The sequence below is a fragment of the Peromyscus californicus genome, unplaced genomic scaffold (assembly GCF_007827085.1).
Source record: "Peromyscus californicus insignis strain IS unplaced genomic scaffold, ASM782708v3 Scaffold_5__1_contigs__length_169319896, whole genome shotgun sequence".
Classification (NCBI taxonomy): Eukaryota; Metazoa; Chordata; class Mammalia; order Rodentia; family Cricetidae; genus Peromyscus; species Peromyscus californicus.
Window position 1 is genome coordinate 94238464 of NW_026294573.1, and position 20929 is coordinate 94259392.

At 37.7% G+C, this 20929-nt stretch overlaps 2 protein-coding genes across 4 annotated transcripts in view; both read right to left on the bottom strand.

Annotated features, from left to right (window-relative positions):
• Positions 1 to 352, bottom strand: part of LOC128096310 (ribitol-5-phosphate transferase FKTN) — a 72019-nt gene extending 71667 nt beyond the window's left edge. Inside the window, exon 1 of the mRNA XM_052715730.1 lies at positions 19 to 352. The gene's annotated coding sequence lies outside the window, so the exon portion shown is untranslated. The remainder of the gene's footprint in view (positions 1 to 18) is intronic.
• A 7119-nt stretch (positions 353 to 7471) lies between these two features.
• Positions 7472 to 20929, bottom strand: part of Fsd1l (fibronectin type III and SPRY domain containing 1 like) — a 105745-nt gene continuing 92287 nt past the window's right edge. For all 3 annotated transcript variants that reach the window (XM_052715229.1, XM_052715228.1, XM_052715227.1), the window contains 2 exons: positions 17906 to 17994; positions 7472 to 13491 (listed from right to left, as the gene is read on the bottom strand). In XM_052715229.1, coding sequence (XP_052571189.1) covers positions 13369 to 13491; positions 17906 to 17994 — 212 coding nt within the window. In that variant the 3' untranslated portion in view covers positions 7472 to 13368. The remainder of the gene's footprint in view (positions 13492 to 17905; positions 17995 to 20929) is intronic.

Consider the following 20929-nt stretch of genomic DNA (forward strand, 5'->3'; position numbering starts at 1 on the left):
CCCGGTGCCTCATCTTACCTCACTCTACAGCAGCAGCGGAGGCCTCGCTTTACGGCAGTCGCGACGACCGTCGCAAAGCGGCCGTCAAGCGCGCAGCCTCACAGGCTGGCCTGAGTAGTGTCTGGGGTGGCCTGGGGCCGTCCGCGTTTTCTGCCACTTCACTGTCCCACGTTCCTGGAGCCCTGCTGTTTGCCTGGCCTTTAGAAAGCCGCAGGCAGCCAGCCCTTCAGCAGCGCACCGAGGCTGCCTGAGAGTTTAGAAAAACCTCAGCGAGCAAAGCAGAACTGTCTCCCCTGGTGTGCTGGTTCACCAGACAGTGCAGAGTGTGGGCTACATGCAAACTTCGGGTGGATAAGGATTCCTTTTGCTTTGCTTGCTTGCTTGCTGCCCGCTTCGTCCCTACTCCCTCCTTCCCTCCTTCTTCCTATCTTCCCTTCTCTCTCTCCCTCTCTGTCTGTGTCTCTGTCTCCCACCCCCCTGGTGTGTAAACGCATGTACTAAGCAAACAGATTCAGAATAACTCCTTGGATTCTGCTTTGGATACCGTTACTTGCGATTTAGATACCATTGCTTCTGATTGGGGAAAGAGCGAGAAAGATCCTTATGTAGTGACGTATAAGCTTACCAGGTTGAGCTGCCTAATTGGCATCCAGATGCTGTCTTCCTGATTAGAGCTGTAAACAAACAGTTCTGGGACTGGCATCCTTTCCTTTTAAAGATGTAGTTAGAGTTACTCGTTAGTATCAGATGTGGATTTTGATAGGAATTTCTGAAAATTACAAAACCCTAAACAAATTATTGTAGTTTTAAGTCTGCTCCAAAAAATTTACTGAGAGCCCATAGAAAAAGATGAAATAATTTACCCTCCACATCCAGTTCTGTATTATGTAACATCAAGCTGGCATTAAACTCTCCATGTAGTTTAGGATGGCCTTCAACAGGTCCAAGTGCTTCCACATCTCATGTGCTGGGATTACAAGTCTGCACTGCCATGCTTGGCTTAAAGAGAATTTTTCTAAAAACTGTAATGAGATGTGCCTCTTCCAAAAAGTCACTGTTAAGCCTGGCATGCCTATGATTCAAGCATTCCAGACATCAAGTTAGTTGGGTCAGGAGTCAGGCATTGTCTTTTAACAAAAAAAGTTAAAATTGATGCAACCTGTAGTGTTAAGAGATATTTAAAAGAAATGAAGTGTTTATTATGCTAAACAGCATGGAAATTCTAAGTGGGAAGACCTCTCAGGTTTTTATAAGTGAATGCTTTTCAAATGCATAGCTGTTAGTGTTGTAGCTCTGAAGGGAAAAGCTTCCCCAATGCAAGTGTTATAGCTCTGTTCCAGCAGTGGGCGTAAGGTTTCCCCAGCAAAAGTGTTACAACTCTGCTCCAGTGGGGGCTGGGGGGTGGCAGTATTTTCTCAGCAGAAGTGTTACAGCTCTGCTCCTACTCAAGGAGGAATCCTGCCAGTCGGAATATCACAAAGTCACACAGCTCAACAAATCTCACACAAGGGTTATTGGGAGAGAAAAAAGTTAGCTGCACAAGCAGCAGGGAACTGACCAGAATGCAGGGTTTATATAGGGTGTCTTGGGTGGGTAGGGAAGAGCTTTTCAGGGTAGCCTGGGATTGGTGGGATTCTGTGTACTGATCTTTAGCAAGCTCAGGGATTGGTAGGATTCTGTGGCCTGATCTTGGGGCAAGCTGAGGGATTGGTGGGATTCTTCTTCTTGGCCCTGGTCTTGTCGTGGAAGTCAGTGTCAGGGTGTTTTTCCTTGGGCCTTTTACCCTACAATAGCAAATCTTGTCCTCATTAACCTTGAAAAGAGGCAGTTAGAGGACTACCCAGTTTTCTGATTTAAGCTTAAGTTAGATCTCATTGTTTTTTCCCCAATAAGCACAGTCATAACGTGTCATCTACATTTTCAAGTTTCTGTTACTGTAAAGTGGACCAGGATTTAAAGATATATGTCAAAGAGAGAATTTGGATCCCCTCAAAGAAAATTGGCAGTCCTTTTTATTTGGTTATCTTAGATATAAACTGTCAGCAACTTTTGTGGCAATTTACCTCTAAAGATTCCCCCACTTGCAAGTAACTTTATTCTTCTCAACATAAGCTAGAAAAGTAAAAGCCCCATCTACCACTGGAAGTTGGAAAATAACAAGGTAAATACAACCAGTTGCAATGGCCCTGTTTAATAGCTTGAATGTGAAGTGCTCCCTTAAATGCTTCTGTTGGAATACTTTGGTCTCTCTAGCTACTGGCAGTTTTAGAATCTTGGAAAGGTAGGGTTCTAAAACCCTGGAGGAAGTGGGCCATTAGAGGGGACAGGCATTAAAGTTTACAGCTCAGCCGCGCTTTCAGTCTGCTCTCTGCTCCTTGGTCCAGTCTATGTAGATGTGAGTAGACTCAGCCACCTGCCCCTGCGGCCATAAAATCTGCCATGCCCTACCTCCCATGACGGACTTTAACTTCTCCAACTATGAGCCAAAGGGAACACTTATTCCCCTAAGTTACTGCTGTCAGATATTGTCATAGCAACTAGAAAATAGTGCTTCTCAAGCATTTCAGACAGAAACTTTTGAGACTTTAGTACACCATAAAAACGTTTTAATCTGGTTAAACAAATTTAAACTATTGGAAAGGATACAAGGATAAATAAAAATAGCCTCTGTTCGAAGTGAATGAATCATCTTTTGAGAATCATCCAGGTGTGTGTGGATACACATCTCGAACCAGCAAATTTGTGGTATCCTATGCGAACAGTACCAGCCCTAACCACTCACATGCACATACTAAGCATTCATATGCACATACATATACCTAAATAAAAATAACTCTAAAAAAATCTTTAATATCCATCTGGAGAGATAATTTTTCTTAGGGAACATAAATGCACTTTCAAATATGGAAGTCTCAGATTCTTCAGACAATACTGGAAAGTGACAGCATAAGTATAAGTGACCTGGTATACATGCATGTAGACACTCCAATTGGCATATCCCAGCATCTAGTTTCCACAACCTGCCACCCATGCTGACTATATATATATATATATATATATATATATATATATATATATATAAATTGGGAACAGATACACAGGTTCCCAAGGAAATTTTAGGGATGGCAAGAAAGGGAATTCTGGGGTACTGGCTATGTTGTATAATAATCTAAAATTGGGTATGTCAGTGGAAGTCTGAGGAATTCCACCACTAGTTTCACTTCTGGTGGCTATGATAAAATACTCTGGAAACAGCAATTTAGAAGGGAAGGTTTAATTTGTCTTACAGTCCCAGATTACCATCTATCATATTAGGAAGTCAAAGAGGCAAAAGCTTGAGTGAGCTGGTCACATTATATCAAAAACCAGAAGAGATCAAAGAATTAATGTATGAGAGTATTCAGTTACCTCTCTCCTCTTTAGTCCAGGATCCAGCTGGTGAAATGGTGCTGTGCTGTGGAATATTGTTCTGTATGCTGTTAATGTGTTTTGCTGATTGGTTGATAAATAAAATGCTGATTGGCCAGTAGCCAGGCAGGAAGTATAGGCGGGGTGAACAGACTAAAAGAATTCTGGGAAGAGGAAGAACAGAGTTGGGAGTTGCCAGGCAGACACAGAGAAGGCAAGATGACAAAGCAGAACTGAGAAAAGGTACCACGCCACATGGCTAAACACAGATAAGAATTATGGGTTAATTTAAATGTAAGAGCTAGTCAGTAATAAGCCTGAGCTAATGTCCAAGCAGTTATAATTAATGTAAGCCTCTATGTGTTTACTTGGGAGATGTGAGTAGGAGAGATTTGTCCCAACTGCTGGTGAGCTGGGGCACAGGAAAACTTTTACTACATTTGGTGCCCAACGTTTTGGTTCGAGTTTCCACCTGAAACCCAAGAATACTTAATAAGCAATTCTAAACGGAACCAAAAACAGGTTCCTGCTTCATGTCTCATGCAGGCATTGAGATGATGCAGCATTCGGGCTTGATTGCAGCATGGCGGATTCCCGTGGAGTTACACAGAAGTTTCTGCAAGCTGCACAACCTGGTTGTGGTGGGTATAGCTTTTGCTAGTACAAGGGAAAAAAAGGTTTGTGGGCTACATGCTGCTTTAATAGAGGCATAGACTCACTGCTTCTAAGAGTTGATGTTACACGTGGCCCAGAGCTGGAGGTGAATTACTTCCGCCACATTGAAAAGCTGAAATGGGAGAAGTCAGCAGCCAAGGCTGTCGCCATTTTTTGTCCTGGCCAAGCAATTCAGCAGTTTAAAGTTTCTCCTGGTCAGAAAAGGATTATCGATTCAGAGTAAGACAGACTCAGATGGGATAAACCATAAACAGTTTATAGTGTGTGTGTAAAAATGTATGTAGGCTTGTAAGAGAGAGGAAAAGGAATATAGACAGTTATATAAAGAAATAGAAAGTTTTAAAAAAGTGTTTAAAGAGAAAGTAAAAGTAATATAAAAAATAAGCCACGTAAGATGTTATCACACAGAGAGTATGGATCATGTTGTCTTTGGGGTTTTTAACTGCAGAAAGTCATTTGATTGTAAAAGCTGTTGAGTTAAGCCAATATATATATATATATTGTATCTGGACTTCAAAGTTTATGTCTAAGGATATGCTACTTTGGAAAAGAGGTTCTGCTTTTGTTTCCACAGAAGATGAGAACCTGTGGAATGCTTCCAGGCTAATATGTTTTAATCAAGAAAGACCCCAAGAGGCTCAGATGATCTAACATCCCAAAACTGCTTTAAGGCAACTGGCTCAGAGAATATAGCCTCACAGACAATACCAGTCAGGACTTGACCATAATTCTTAATTTTCTCAGGATCCCCATTAGATTGCTAGCTCCCTCAACCAGCAGGAAGTAGTATAAGAAGCTATGCCCAAATTCCTAAAATATTGTTTACAAATGTTTATTTTTATTTAAAGCAGGTTGATTATGAATGTAATCTCTTTCTAAAGAAGGAAAGGGGATAGTATAGATATGATAGGATGAAAGAGTAGATTAATGAACCTTTTAAAGAGCAACAACATATTTAAAAATGTTTCACATTGCTATGATTTTAGTTTATTGATACAAATTTAGAGTTGATTTTGTTATACTATATATATTTTTTCTACTCTTGTTTAAGGTATTATGTTTATGTAACTCATTTAAATTGTAATGGATAATTAAGCAATACAGATTAATAATTAGTCTTCTATGATAGTCAAACTTATGTTAAGTTTCCTAGGTATACACAGATATAATTGTTACGTAGGTAATCTTCAAGCAGTTCAAAAACCTACAGTATATGGCATTTAAAATGTTTTAAAAAATTAGACTTTCTGGACAGTGAGACATGTCTACTCCTGGCAGCACCGATTTACTTCAGAGAGGAGGATGGGCATCAAAGACACTCCATATGGAGTTTATCTTCTTCTTGGCAAAAATAGCCATTTGGGCAAGAAACTTCTTGCCTGGACTGCTGATAAAATATTGTATTGAATGGACATGCAGGCCCCATAGGAAGGTGACCACTGAACATTGCAAGGCAAGATGGTCCTTCAGGTTCCTGCTTCACAAAAGAAACTGCCAGACATTCTAAAGGACACAGAGAGAAGCAACTGAGATATTTTAGGCCTACAGGCTGAAGACGGATGCCCCAATGTTACAGAAGAACTTTGGATGACCATCCAGGCAGCCAGCTGCCTCTGTCATTCTAGATTTTTGAAAGTTGCTTACAATGCTCTTCCTGTTTACTTAGGTAATATTATATCTCCTTCTGATATCTTTGATGTAGTTGAAGACTAGACAGCTATAATATCCCTTGGTTATGATAAAACATAAATTAGATATGAAACTTTAAACTCACAAATTAAGATAGATAGAATATTTTCTTTAATTTTGCCAAATACAAATAGACTAGATATTATAACTCTAATTCTTGCTTGATAACTGTTGTGGTATATGCAATTGTACTGTTAAAGTTAAAACCTTCCTTTCTGATTAGACAAAAAATGGGAAGTGCTGTGGAATATCGTTCTGTATGCTGTGAATGTGTTTTGCTGATTGGTTGATAAATAAAATGCTAATTAGCCAGTAGCCAGGCAGGAAGTATAGGTAGGGCGAGCAGACTAAAGGAATGCTGGGAAGAGGAAGAACAGAGTTGGGAGTTGCCAGGCAGACACAGAGAAGGCAAGATGACAAGGCAGAACTGAGAAAAGGTACCACACCACATGGCTAAACATAGATAAGAATTATGGGTTAATTTAAATGTAAGAGCTAGTCAGTAATAAGCCTGAGCTAATGTCCAAGTAGTTATAATTAATATAAGCCTCTGTGTGTTTACTGGGGGATGTGAGTAGGAGGGATTTGTCTTGGTGGGCCAGCTGGGACACAGGAAAACTACTACAGTGCTGTCCACATTTAGGGTAGGTCTGCACACCTTTATTAATTCAAATAAGGAAGCACCCCCATAGGCATGGGTACATACTAATCTATTGAGACAGTACCTCACTGAGACTCTCTTCTCATGTGAGTCTATATTGACTTGGGTCAAGTAGACAATTAACACTAACCATCAGACACCATTAAGAAGTTCCACTAGGTGAAGTTAGGAGCTTATTTCCATCATGGAGTTTCAGGATGAGTCAATGTGAAGCAGTTGGCTTAACTAGAAGTTTTACATATATAGGCGTGTGTGTGTGTGTGTGTGTGTGTGTGTGTGTGTGTGTGTGTGTGTGTGTGTTTATCCCAGACTTTATATATACATATATATCCCAGAGAGAGGAGCTCCTTTCCCTACCCATGCCATAAATTTTGCATTTTTCTCTTGAGTCAGGTAGATGATTATGGAAACCAAATAGACACAATTCCTGGATCCCCCCAGGGATTCCTTCTGATTGTAATCATATGAAGTGGACACACGGTCAGGATCTGTAACCCAAATATCTGGTGCGTGTAGATTTTTCTTTCGAGATAGGGTTTCTCTGCGTAACAGCTCCCTCACTTTGTAGACAAGGCTGGCCTTGAACTCACAGAGACCCACCTGCCTCTGCGTCCCAAGTACTGGGATTAAAGGTATACACCACCACCACCTTGGCTGCATATACATTCTTGTATCATACTGTATATACTACTGGATAGTTCTATTTAGAATATGAAGACACTTCCCTTAATACCATAGATTCTATCACTGGTGGAGAGTCACATGGAAGCACAGTAATAAAGTCAATCCCTTTGGTGTTGACGTTAAGCAAAGTGTGTATTTGGTGGGGTTTTTTTTTGTTTTTTTGTTTTGTTTTGTTTACTCTTTTGTAGGCCCACCACCCAGCTCTCATATAAATCACACATGGAGGCTTATTATTACTTATAAATGCCCAGCCTTAGCTTGGCAATGACACTATGGCTTTTAAAATATTCACAAACTTAATAAAAAACTAGATATTTAAATACAAGTTGCTAAAAATCAAACACTGACACAAAAGAAAGCAAAGAAAAAGTTTAATTTTTAGAAGGGATAATACAGGGGCTTTTGAAAAAACCTGAAGTAGAACATATTATACATAACATACAATCATTTCAATAAACAAGTTACTGGACTTTACACCCATTTTAAGTTTAAAAATAGCATTTAAAAGGCTTTGTCTTGTTTCTAAGGAAAATGAGGCACTGTGCTCATTTCAAACACTCTTGTAGCACTGATCTATCATGTGTATTTTATTAATGGTCTTCATCCACAACTTAAAGGTTAAACCTGAGGAACTGGAATTTTTATTATCACAGCTGCATAGCAAAATCATGTCCCGATAATAGACATACCAAAATCCTGTAGAGTAGGATAACTTGTAAACCATTTAATATGTCCAATTTAGAGCAACACAAATATGTCCAGATAATAACTGATATAGGTTAATGAACAAGGTTTTGAAATGTTTTTCAATAAAGCTGATGAATATTTGTCAAATGCAACAAATAGTTAAACCATCTTGTTGTAGGAGAAGGGTTATTTCATCCAAATTCACTCTGCAAGGGGTACCAGGCTATCCTAAAAGGAAAGTGCAAATTCCTGATGGAAAAGGAGCTGAAGTAATTTGCTTATTTAGGTTCCATTCTACACATGAATGCTATGGAGGAACTTTACAACTCTAGAAGTTATGTAGTTGATGAGACAATATATGAAGACTGTCATGCACAATGTAAATTAATAATAAAAGACATTTTAATAGGAAGTCATCTTTTAAAAAATCATTTAAAAATCACTGGTAATACCAACTTTAAGAACATGCTTTTTCAAAGTAAACAGCATTTACAAGTATCCAAATACATACAGCCATTATTAATGAAACTTGCCCCCTTTACAGAGGACCCCATTTCATTACACTCCTCACAACAGCCCTGTGAGGTAGGCTATACAATGTACACTATTTTAAGTAAGGCAATAGAGACCCAAAGGTGGTGAGTGATTTACAAAGAGGTCATAGATTACTGTATGGGAGAACTGTAATGATTAATTTTAAATACTTAAAAGAATGCCAAAAATCTTAAAGCCTAGCAGCTTTTAATGACGTTATTCCTCAACTTTAGCTATTATATCTTAATAGAATCAGTTATGAATTTGATTTTAGAGTCTACATTAAAGGATCAATGAGACTTAGTCCTTTGGTACCTTAGAGATACTGGAAATGCTCAAAAGAATTTTTTCTCATAGTCCTGTACTCTCCAAAAAGTTCCAATATTATTAAAATGCCTTTTTACAAATCTCTTCCAATTTGATTTCTTTTAAAATTGGTTCAAATTTCCAAGTCAAGAAAATACAGTCACTGACCCCTGTCCTACATACTGCAAATCCTCTACATATTTCTTCCTAAGCACCAACTTAAGATGACTATTATTAAGAAAATATATAACTTTAAACAAATATAACTAAAATGATGATGTATCAAAGCCAGTATATTATATTAACCCAGAAAAAGTACTCTTTTAATATGGTTGGGTAGTCACGATAAAAGTTCTATGGTAATTTCTGGCATTGATTTCCAAGCCAATATTATTAACATTCATATGGCATGTACAACCTTTCAATTCAAACAGCAGCAGCAAACAACCCACTTAAATTCCAACTGGTGGAAAATTCCTATGGTATTCAGGTTAATCATACCTCTCAGGTAACACAATACTGACATTAGAATCACAAATGTGAACACTGTTAAGATACAGATAAAACTAACAATACTAAACATGAGGTAATGTTGCTGTGATGATACTTGGTAAGAAAAGCTTTATTACCTACTGTAGTTCTGAGTGCTGGAGTTATAAAAGATACATCTGGTTGAAAATAACAACTTAATGGGGACTTGAATACTAAGTAAATTCATGCTTACCTCTTATAGACTGTAAATAGTATAAAAACAAAACCAGGAAAGAAACGTTTCCAGACTCTGTTACAATAAAATTTGTAACAGAATTAACTACAATATTATTATGTGTAGTTGATTTCATGGGTTTTTTTAAAGCTGTAACAAAGATACTTTAAATTATTTAAAGTTACATCCTGTGTGCGTGCGTGCATGCATGCGAGTGTGTGTGTGTGTGTGTGTGTGTGTGTGTGTGTGTGTGTGTGTGTGTGTGTGTGTAGGTTAGAGGACAACTTGCAAGAGTTGCTCTTCCCCTTCTATCTGCATCCCAGGGAACAAACACAGTCATCTTGGTAGTAGCTCTTTTCCTATGATCCATCTTGCCAGCCCATGAATATATGTTTTTAGGAATTTAATGATGTACTAACTAAACATTATTTTTAGATCAAGACTATAAAAGAAAAAAACAGCAGAATGAGCTGCTATGGTGATTGAAACTCTATGGGTTTTGAAAACCTGGACAGAAAGTAACAAAATTGATGCCATATCATAGAAACTCAAGTACTGTTACATGAATTATACGCTCATCTAACGAAGATGCTATAAAGGTTATGACTAAAACAATTACATTTTTAGCCTAGAGTAGTGTGAGACTGACACACCACCTACTGTGCTAAGGAGGCACCTTAGCCTAGAGGAATATATTTCATGGTAAGATGTCTATACTGCCTTCTTTTAAGATTAATATTCTTTGGAGTTATCACTTTCCATATATATCCCTTTCCAATTTTTTAAAAAATTGTTTTTGAAAGAAACAACTGCAAATACATAAATAGCTATAATTTCATGGAAAAGATATATAGAGAGAAACTAATCATTCTAGGTAAGTCAGGAAATAGAATATCTTGACCTACTTAAAATATTTCATCATAAATATTTTCTTTTCTTATTTATAACAAGGATCAATCATGGAAGTTCAGATTATACATAATATTTTTGATGGTTTCATTCCATAAATGAGACAATGAATTAAAGTCAGTGTCCCATTTTAGAATATTCAGAACAGAACATTTTCAGACCAGAGTCAGAAGGTCACACCTGGCTGTCTAGCAGTTTACGGTCACATGGCAGAGGTGCTATCAATTAAACCCATAGACAGACAAACTCTTAATACATTTTTTAAAAACTTATGCCTGGAACATTCAAAGAATCACTATATATTAAATTTCTATGTGCATTAGTCATTAAATGCTTGGTATAGTACATATTTACCAAATTTAAAAGATGTGACACAATCAGCTGAGTCAAATGAATTGTAGCAAAATTCCTTTTCTAAAGTGCTTAAGGCAGCTTCTTCCTGTCTATTTCCAGCTAGGTAAAACTGGGTTGGAGTTCAACTGCTAAAAGGGAAATACAATACTGAATACATGTTTTATGAAACAGCTTTTACACCTGTGATGTATCCATTACAGTCCACCTCTCCTGCATTTCCTTCATGGAAAGTAGTGGTGTTTGAGCTAGGCAAGCAGACATAAGAAATGAAGAATGACGGAGAGGACTTGCCAGCTTTCCACAGCAGACTAAGCTAAGCAAAGAAGCTCAGTATTTTTAACTTTAATGTTAATGATGATGTTAAATATTGGGATTAGGTTAATAGTTACCTTATTTTGAAATGATTTAAGTAGGCACTATAGTCAATTATTTTTAATTTAAAAACAAGGGTGACAAACGTCCATTTAAGTTAATAAACTTAGGTTTTTTAAAACTAAAATACTACAGATTTGTTCTTTTTTAAAAAATAAGAGACACTAAATAAGAATCAGAGAGAAGAAAAACCTCTGATGCTTATTTTAAAATAGAGGAATAATTAGTACCAAATATCACTTTATGAAAACTTGGATTCTCATTCACTGACTTTATACTTTATACTACAAATCTGCTGAGAAACAAAACCTTCCCAGTAGAAGTCACACATTTTCCAATGATTGTTTGGAAATTTTAGAAGGTCTCAAATGCTGGGATGAGCACAAGGAAGAATCACATGTACTTTTCTAGCCCTCAACAGAAGGCCCTCACCACTACAGTACAAAGCTGGCTGGCTTAAATTCAGTTGACAATGAGCATGCGTAGAGGAAAAAGGCACTGTATAAATAAGAAGACACAACTATGATATGATATAATGAAAAGTTCTATATAAGAACAGCTGGCCTTTTCATGTTATTTTTGACAAAACATACTAAGTAGCCACACACAAGCAATTCCAGTAAATTACTGCTTTCAGGTATGAGTCTACAAAAAGGAGCAATTCCTTTTCCCTTAGGTCATGAAATAAACATTCCTAGAGGTAGTAGAACTCTGAAAAATGTCTTTCAAACTATGAGAAATGAAAAGTAAAATACTACTTTAGGGAACCAAAGAATATTGACATACTTTATTCTGTAAACTGCTTTAGTCTTAAAAACTACCAACGTGTTATCAGACAATACTATAGATATCTGATATATGGAAAAATTATATCCTAGGTCAAATTTGTTTCTTCAACAGAACAAATACAATCATGCCAGTAAGCAGTAAATTTTAAGAGCAAATACTTGTTACTATTATAAACACTACACACAGAAAGCGACAACAGATACTTCAGCAGAGAAGTTTGCCAAAGCCCAAGATACTCAAAACAAAAAGAGATTAAAAGTCACAAAAATTAAGTCAAATTTTCATTTCTTTAAAGTTCTGAAAGCAGTTTTATAATTTCAACTTCTACTTTGGCTCAAAAAACTTGAGTTGAAAGTTTTAACTAATTTATAATAGAAGGTTTTGTTTGCTGTTAATAACCACAGCTTTTACTCACTGTTTCACACATTCCTCTGGGAAATGTGTGCGTTTGGGAAAGACATCTATGTTCATTTTTGGAAGAATCAGAAACTTTTAAACAGTGAATAAGTGGAACAAAAAGACCAAAAAAAAAAAAAAAAAAAACCCACAAAAACATTCAAATGATTGTTTGAAAAGCATGTGTCAGTTAAGTCAGATACATGTAGTTTTTGTTTCAAAACTGCTAAAGCATTCCATATCTCTGTAGAAAGAACATATAAATTATTCCAGAAAAGAATACTTTAGGAATATTTCTTTATCATCTTTCATAGACAAAAAAATGAATAATGTACTTAATTAACAAACTTCCATTCTTATTAGGAAGGGTAAAAATAAGCAATAATTATCATCAGTGCCAAATTTAATTGGAAATTTCTATCAAAGAGAGCTTTAAAAGGTAGGATTTAAGAAGAGAACAAAATCAGAAAGCTCAGCTTTTCTGATGGTACCCAGGAGCCAGGGAGGAGCAGAAGGTGCAACTCATGAGAAGCACACGTGAAGACCATGCCCTTTGCACTGTCGAAATTCTTCCTATCTGCTTGATATTTTGGGTTATAAGAACAATAGCACAATATTTTATAGGAGAAAATAATTATGAATCTAGCCAGTAAGTAAGTTCTCTATCAAAAGCTCAGCTTATTTATAAAAGGGTGAGATACACTATTATAAGAAAATTTCTCTGCCATCCCTAGGCAATGATTTGAATTTCAAGAAGCCTTAGGGGACCTTGTGTTTTTAAAGCTTCAGTGAAAGGAATTAATGACAACTAGTGAAGAGAAACAAGAACATGGTGCAGAGGAAAGGCAAGCTTTAAAACCTTTGCAGCCCAGGCCCTGGGTCCATATATAATCACGCCTACTAGACGAGCCAGAGTAGCTCACGAAACAGAAAAATGGGTTTCTACATAAATATTTCAATACCACCCTTTTCCTATTTATTACTCAAACGTCAGCCTCCTTCATGTAACTGCTTGCTTCTGTGACACCAAGTACTGTCCTGAGGCTGCTTCCTATTTGGTGCTTAATCTAACAGGTTCCAGGCTTCAAAGCAGAGCATAGCAAACCTGATTTCCACCACTCAGAAATGTCTGTGTTAGGAAATGCATGGAAAAGGCCACCCTGTCAAGGAGGAAGGGTAATCACAGTCTCAGGTGCCATTACTGAGTGACATTGTTCAGGCTGCTTGTTGAACCAGTCATTCCATTTTCACTTTTCTGAAGTGTTCTCACAGCACTTGGAACCTGCATTCCAGTACTCAAAGAAAGTCCACCACACCAGACCTAAGACAAGACAAAGCCTCAGTTAGACCCAAATCAAAATGAACTCCAGTAATCCTGAACTGTCCATGGAAAGGCAAATACCACATGTATGGACAATCAACAAATCCCAAACTGGTAAGTTTCATGTTTGAGCTGAGGAGAAACGGAAAGGCTCACAGTGGCCAAAGGAAGTCTTTGCAGTAGCAGAAGCCACTAAAACTGCACCCAAGAAAGGGAACCCAGGGCAGCAGAAACTCAAGAGACTAAAATGGATTAATCTCAGGAAACATGTTGACTGCTGGTATTTCCCTAACTTTTACAACCAGGGGACATGTACCCCAAAGAAACTTCCTATCTCACTTAATATTGAGACATGGCTTTAGATATAGGACATATGGGCCACTGAGATGGCTCAGCAGGTAAAGGCACTATCTCTGCAAGCCAGATGACCGGCGTTTCATCCCTGGAACCCATAGTCAAAGAAGGGGAACCAACTCCTGACAGGTGATTTCCACATGCACAATGTGGCCCATAATCTATCTCTGCCTCTGTCTCTGTCTCTCTCTCTCTCACACACATACACAGACTAATATAATGTTAAAAAATCACAAATGAGCTTATGAAAGAAAGCCATTTTACTTGTGAAACAGCTCTACTAGTCAATAAAGTTAAAAGACATTTAAAATATGAAAATATCAAAGATGTAAATTATCAGCTACCATGTATATAGCAAACATTAGCTTAAAGCAAGGAAAATTTTAGAGATCATTTAAGTATTTCTACTTTCAAATACATCCTGAAGTGCTCACTACTAACTAGAGTATTACACTGAAGTCTAAAGATTGAAATTGTTAACTGCATAGTTAACATTTAACATCTTTAAAACGAGCAGATTTGGTAATAACAAATTCCCAAATGTAAACATATTCCTCAGATATAGACAGACTAAGTTAACTGTTTCAAGGACTTAGAAAAAATACTGACTTAAACTATCCAGCAGAAGAGGGCTGGCCAGATAGCTCAGCAGTCAAGAGCACTGGTTGTCTCCAGAATAGAGTTCGGTTCCCAGCACCGACATGGTGGCTTACAACCATCTGTAACTCCAGTTCCAGGGGTACTGGTTCCCTCTTCTGCCCTCTATGGCACCAGGAATGAATGAAGTGGACACACATTCACTGTTTACTTAGGGTTCCTATTGCTGTGATAAAACACTATAAACAAAAGCAACTTGGGAAGGAAAGAGTTTTTCTTATATTCTGTACTACAGTCCATCATCACAGGAAGTCAGAGCAGAAACTCAAGGCAGGAAGCTAAAGCAAAAGTCACGGAGTACTGCTGCTTACTCACTTATTTCTCACAATTTGTTCAGCTTGCTTTCTTATACAACCCAGGACCACCTGCCAAGGGGTGGCAACACCATCAGTGGCTTGGCCTCTCCCATGTCAATCAGAAAGATACTCAACAGACTTGCCTACAGCCCAATCTGATGGAGGCATTTTCTCAACTGCGGTTTCCTCTTCCCAGATAACCCTGGCTTGTGTCATGGCGAGAGAAAACCAAACAACACAACACAACAAAATATTCATGCAGGTAAAATCCATATGCACATAAAATACTTATTTTATTTTGAAAAAAATCTAGCAGAAAATTATAAAATTAAATCACTAGAGAAAGGTCAGTTTAAAAAGTAAGCAGTACTGGAGGAAGTGGATACCCATATGCAAAGAAGATAAAAAAGAATCTTAGCCAGACTGTATACAAAAGTCAACTCAAAAGATACCAATCACAGACTTAAATGTAAAACTTAAAAACACAAAACTTGAAGAAAAAACGAGAGAGAATGTCTGGGATCAACAAGTCACTAATAAAAAGACAGTACAAATAATGGCAAAGGTATGAAAAACTTTCACATGATTGTTGGAGTGATGCAAATATGTCATAGCCACTGTGGAGTACATTTTAATAGCTTCTTACAAAATTAAGCATAATTTTTTTTTTTCTAGACAGCTCTCCTGGAACTCACTCTGAACTCCAGGCTGGCCTCAAACTCACAGCGATCCACCTGTCTCTGCCTCCCAAGTGCTGGGATTAAAGGTATGCACAAAGCATAAAATTTCACTGAGATTAAACAACCCTGTTACCCAAGGCAAAGGAAACCATATGTGCACACAAAAAATACCTATATGAATGCTTACAGTGGCTTTTATTTGTTGTGCAAACGAGAGAAAAACCAAATGTCCTTGAAATGGTATATAAACAAATAATTGTATAAACTAAGCATGATGGCTTACATTTGTAAGTCAAGCATTTGGGAGACAGGCGGGAGGATTTCAGGCCAGCCTAGTCTACAAAGAGCCCTTGTCTCAAAATAATGCAAGGTAGGGACATAGGCTAGTGGTAGTGTTCACTCAGCATGTGCAAGGCCCAAGCTGCATTCCAGGCACCGCAAAACACCCAGCACCTACAGCATATACAGGCGTTGATCACTACTCAGCAGTTGAAAAGAAGACTGACTGACACACAGGGCAGTAAGGCTAATGGTCACCTGTGCTGTGTTGTAGCATCAAAAGGCTGTATATCATACAACTTCATCTATATGACAGTCTCAAAAAGCCAAAACTATAAGAATTGAAAATGGTTTACTTACTCTTTGGGAGGGTTGTGATGGGTAAGGCCTACTACACAGGAGCATGCCAGAATTTCCTACTGTAACAACTATCCAAACCCTGATTTATGGTAGTGGCCACATGACTGCTGGCATCTGGCAAAACTGAGAAGTATACAATACTCTATGTAAATTATACCTTAATAAACCTAACTCTAAAAATTGACCTTGTGTGCAAACAACATCCATAACTAAGTTAATAAAATTAGGCTTCCAAGGAAGGGAAATAAGAGGTTTAATAAATTTAAAACAATTTCCTCAGGTTATCTATCTGTATTATTGTGTAATTATAATTATTTGGAATGAAAAATAATGGATAAACTCAATAAATACCTACAGAAAATATATCCAAATTGAAAGTGAATTAGTTTCTAATAGTACAGCTCTAAGAAGTGGGTAAAGTGGCTTCTGAGTTATATATGGTAAACAACTTGTCTTTGATTGATTCACTGGGAAAACAGCTGAAAATACACAATACAGTAGAGGTTTGTGGTAAAGTTCAGAAAGTGAAAAAGAAACAACTCTCCTGATATATTAAGAATTTTCAATGAGCCAGGTGGTGGTCATGCCACCTTTAATCCCAGCACTCAGAGGACTGAGGCAGGAGGATCTCTGTGTTCAAGGCCAGTCTGGTGTACAGCGCAAGTTCCAGGACAGCCAGGGCTACACAGAGAAACTCTGTATCAAAAGACAAACAAACAAAACAAAAACACAAAAGAAAAGAATTTTCCATGAGCAACAATTTTCTTCATTAATCACCTTTATGTTTTAGTGGGAAACAGAGCATTGGCTATTAGGATTAATTTTAGGCTTAAAATCTTAAGGTGTCAGGAATAAAAACATTGATTGTGAGTTTCAAAAGTAAATACACATTCTAAATCTGCATATACCTGAATACTTTCTTCTCCGATGGAGTGTTAACACCCACAGTAAAGATGGAAGAGCACACATGTACACCAACCAACCAAGTGGCACTGGAAATGTACTATACCAATTGGAGAGGAAGTCCCCAAAGAAAAAAAGTTTTAATCAAATCAATGGTGCCTATAGTGGATCCCAGAACTCCCTACAGTAACCTAACTACCAGAGAAAAGCAGACAGACACAGTGTTAGAAGCAGCTATAACATTCCATTAAAAAATTAAAGGTATGTTTTCATTCTGTGTGAAGAATAGGATTGTTCTTCACAAATCAGCCTGTAGTAACTGAGTAGGCCTGAAATCAAGCACATGTCATATCCTCCAAATGAAAATACCCAAATAAAGAATTCAACCTAAACTAGAATGGACAGTCTGTGATGCAGTCACATACTGGAAGATGATGTAGTTCTAGGAAAGAGTGAACAAACTAAAACCATATGGAACACGGACAAATCTTAGACATAAGGTTAAGCCAAAGATACCATGCAATTCCATGAAGCTAAAAAGGCGGCTAAATAAATCTGGAACATTAAAGTCCTCGACAGTGGCTAGCTAGCTCTTCCACAAGAGCCTCCTGGGGACTGGAGGCGGGCACAGCATGCCACAAGGCTGCTCTCCTTGCCTGGGTACTAGTCACAAAGGTGAGCACAGTCATGGAATATTCATGCTTGTGATTTTATGTTAGTACTGACTTTAATAAAACCTACTGAAAATATACAGAAATTTGCAAAGGGTGGGGTGGGGAAAGGGAGACAAATACAAAGGGAGTAAGGTACATTGCTTCTCAAATAATACAGCACCTATTATTCTCAAAATTGCTGAGCCAAATAAAATAGAAATAAGATACTAACCATGAAACCAGGCAGTACTGGTTGAGTAAATTTTGTCTTGAAGGAGTATAGCAACTGCTTTGAGTGTGCATCATAGAAAGAAAGCTGGCCTAAAAGTACAAAAAAAAAGCCTAATTTATTATCCAAAGTATAACATCTAGGTTCAACATGTGACCATGCCAAAAGTCATATTTTAATATTAATTTTTGTTACAAACTGTATGAACCATACTTAATAATCCTTATAAATATCTGAAAATATAAGGAAAAAATTCTAAATCTAATATTCTCCTGATCTTCAAGACCTTACTAGTGTCTCCATATCTACTAAGCTGGTGCAGAAGTAAGTGTGGCTTTTTGCACTGTTGAAATTTGCCATCATTAGCATATTTAAGAATGCCATACAATTCTTAAATAATTATGGTTATGTTATGTACTGCTTTAATACACATTTCTTGCTTTTTGTTTCTTAATATTGACATTATTTGCTATTTTATATTTATTTAGTATAAAATAAAAATGGAAATGTTAGACAAAAAGCAAACTCAGTTTTCTCACATAAGTTCAAAACTGGTTATAAAGCAGCAGACATAGCCCACAACACCAGCAATGCATCTGGCAGATACACCACTAGTGAATGTGCACTACAATGGTGGTAGGAACTGCTAGTGAATGTGCACTCCAGTGGTGGTAGGAACCACTAGTGAACTTACACTCCAGTGGTGGCAGGAACCACTAGTGCATGCACACTCCAGTGGTGGTAGGAATCTCTAGGGAACCTGCACTACAGTGGTAGTAGCAACGGCTAGTGAATATGCAAAAAATGTGGGGTAAGATCTGGCCTAGGAACTGCTAGTGAACTTGCACTACAGTGGTCGTAGGAACCACTAGTGAATGTGCACTACAGTGGTAGGGTAAGAAGTTTGCAGAAGAAAGGGCCTTGAAGACGAGAAAGAGTGGTCAGCCTTCACAAAATGACAATGACATTTTATTTAATAACTAATTACATAATAGTTGACAAGCAACTCCACATAGACATTCGATGGTGGTCTGTATGTAAGGAAATGGAAAGGTGAAAAGACTTGATAAGTGGATGCCTCATAAACTGACTTAAAATGAAAACAAAGTCATCTGAACTGTTTCCTCTCTTACTCTATGAAGTCATCTGAACTGTTTCCACTCTTACTCTATGAAGTCATCTGAACTGTTTCCACTCTTACTCTATGAAGTCATCTCAACTGTTCCTCTCTTACTCTATGAAGTCATCTGAACTGTTGTTGTCTCTTACTCTATAAAGTCATCTGAACTGTGTCCTCTCTTACTCTATGAACTCATCTGAACGGTTTCCTCTCTTACTCTATGAAGTCATCTCAACTGTTTCCTTTCTTACGCTATGAAGTCATCAGAATTGCTGTCCTCTCTTACCCTATGAAGTCATCTGAACTGTGTCCTCTTACACTATGAAGTCATCTGAACTGTTTCCTCTCTTACTATAAGAAGTCATCTCAACTGTTTACTCTCATACTCTATAAAGTCATCTGAACTGTGTCCAGTCTTACTCTATGAAGTTATCTGAACTGGGTCCTCTCTTACTCTATGAAGTCATCTGAACTGTTTCTTCTCTTACTCTATGAAGTCATCTGAACTGTTTCCTCTCTTATTCTATGAAGTCATCTCAACTGTATCCTCAATTACTCTATGAAGTCATCTGAATTATTGTCGTCTCTTACTCTATAAAGTCATCTGAACTGTGTCCTCTCTTACTCTATGAAGTCATCTGAAGTGCTGTCCTCTTTTACTCTATGAAGTAATCTGAACTGCTGTCCTCTCATACTCTAGGAAGTAATCTGAACTGTGTCTTCTCTTACTCTATGAAATCATCTGAACTGCTGTCCTCTCTTACTCTATGAAGTCATTTGAACTGCTGTACTCTCATACTCTAGGAAGTCATCTGAACTGTGTCCTCTCTTACTCTATGAATTCATCTGAACTGTTTGCATTCTTATTCTATGAAGTCATCTGAACGGCTTCCATTCTTACTCTATGAAGTCATCTCAACTGCTTCCTCTCTTACTCTATGAAATCATCTCAACTGTTTCCTCTCTTACTCTATGAAGTCATCTGAACTGCTGTCCACTCTTACTCTATGAAGTCACATGAACTGCTGTCTTCTCTGACTCTATGAAGTCATCTGAACTGCTGTCTTCTCTTACACTATGAAGTCATCTGAACTGTGTCCTCTCTTACTCTATGAAGTCATCTGAACTGTTTCCTCTCTTACTCTAAGAAGTCACCTCAACTGTTTCCTCTCTTACTCTATGAAGTCATCTCAACTGTTTCCTCTCTTACTCTATGAAGTCATCTCAACTGTTTCCTCTCTTACTCTAAGAGGTCATCTCAACTGGTTCCTCACTTACTATATGAAATCATCTCAACTGTGCCCTCTCGTACTCTATGAAGTCACTGAACTCTGTCCGCTCTTACTCTATGAAGTCATCTGAACTGTTTCCTCTCTTACTCTATGAAGTCATCTGAACTGTTTCCTCTCTTACTCTATAAAGTCATCTGAACTGCTGTCTTCTCTTACTCTATGAAGTCATCTCAACTGTGTCCTCTCTTACTGTATGAAGTCATCTCAACTTTTTCCTCTCTTACTCTAAGAGGTCATCTCAACTGGTTCCTCTCTTACTCTATGAAATCATCTCAACTGTGCCCTCTCTTACTCTATGAAGTCACTGAACTGTGTCCGCTCTTACTCTATGAAGTCATCTCAACTGTTTCCTTTCTTACTCTATGAAGTCATCAGAACTGCTGTCCTCTCTTACTCTAAGAGGTCATCTCAACTGGTTCCTCACTTACTATATGAAATCATCTCAACTGTGCGCTCTCATACTCTATGAAGTCACTGAACTGTGTCCGCTCTTACTCTATGAAGCCATCTGAACTGTTTCCTCTCTTACTCTATGAAGTCATCTGAACTGTTTCCTCTCTTACTCTATAAAGTCATCTGAACTGCTGTCTTCTCTTACTCTATGAAGTCATCTCA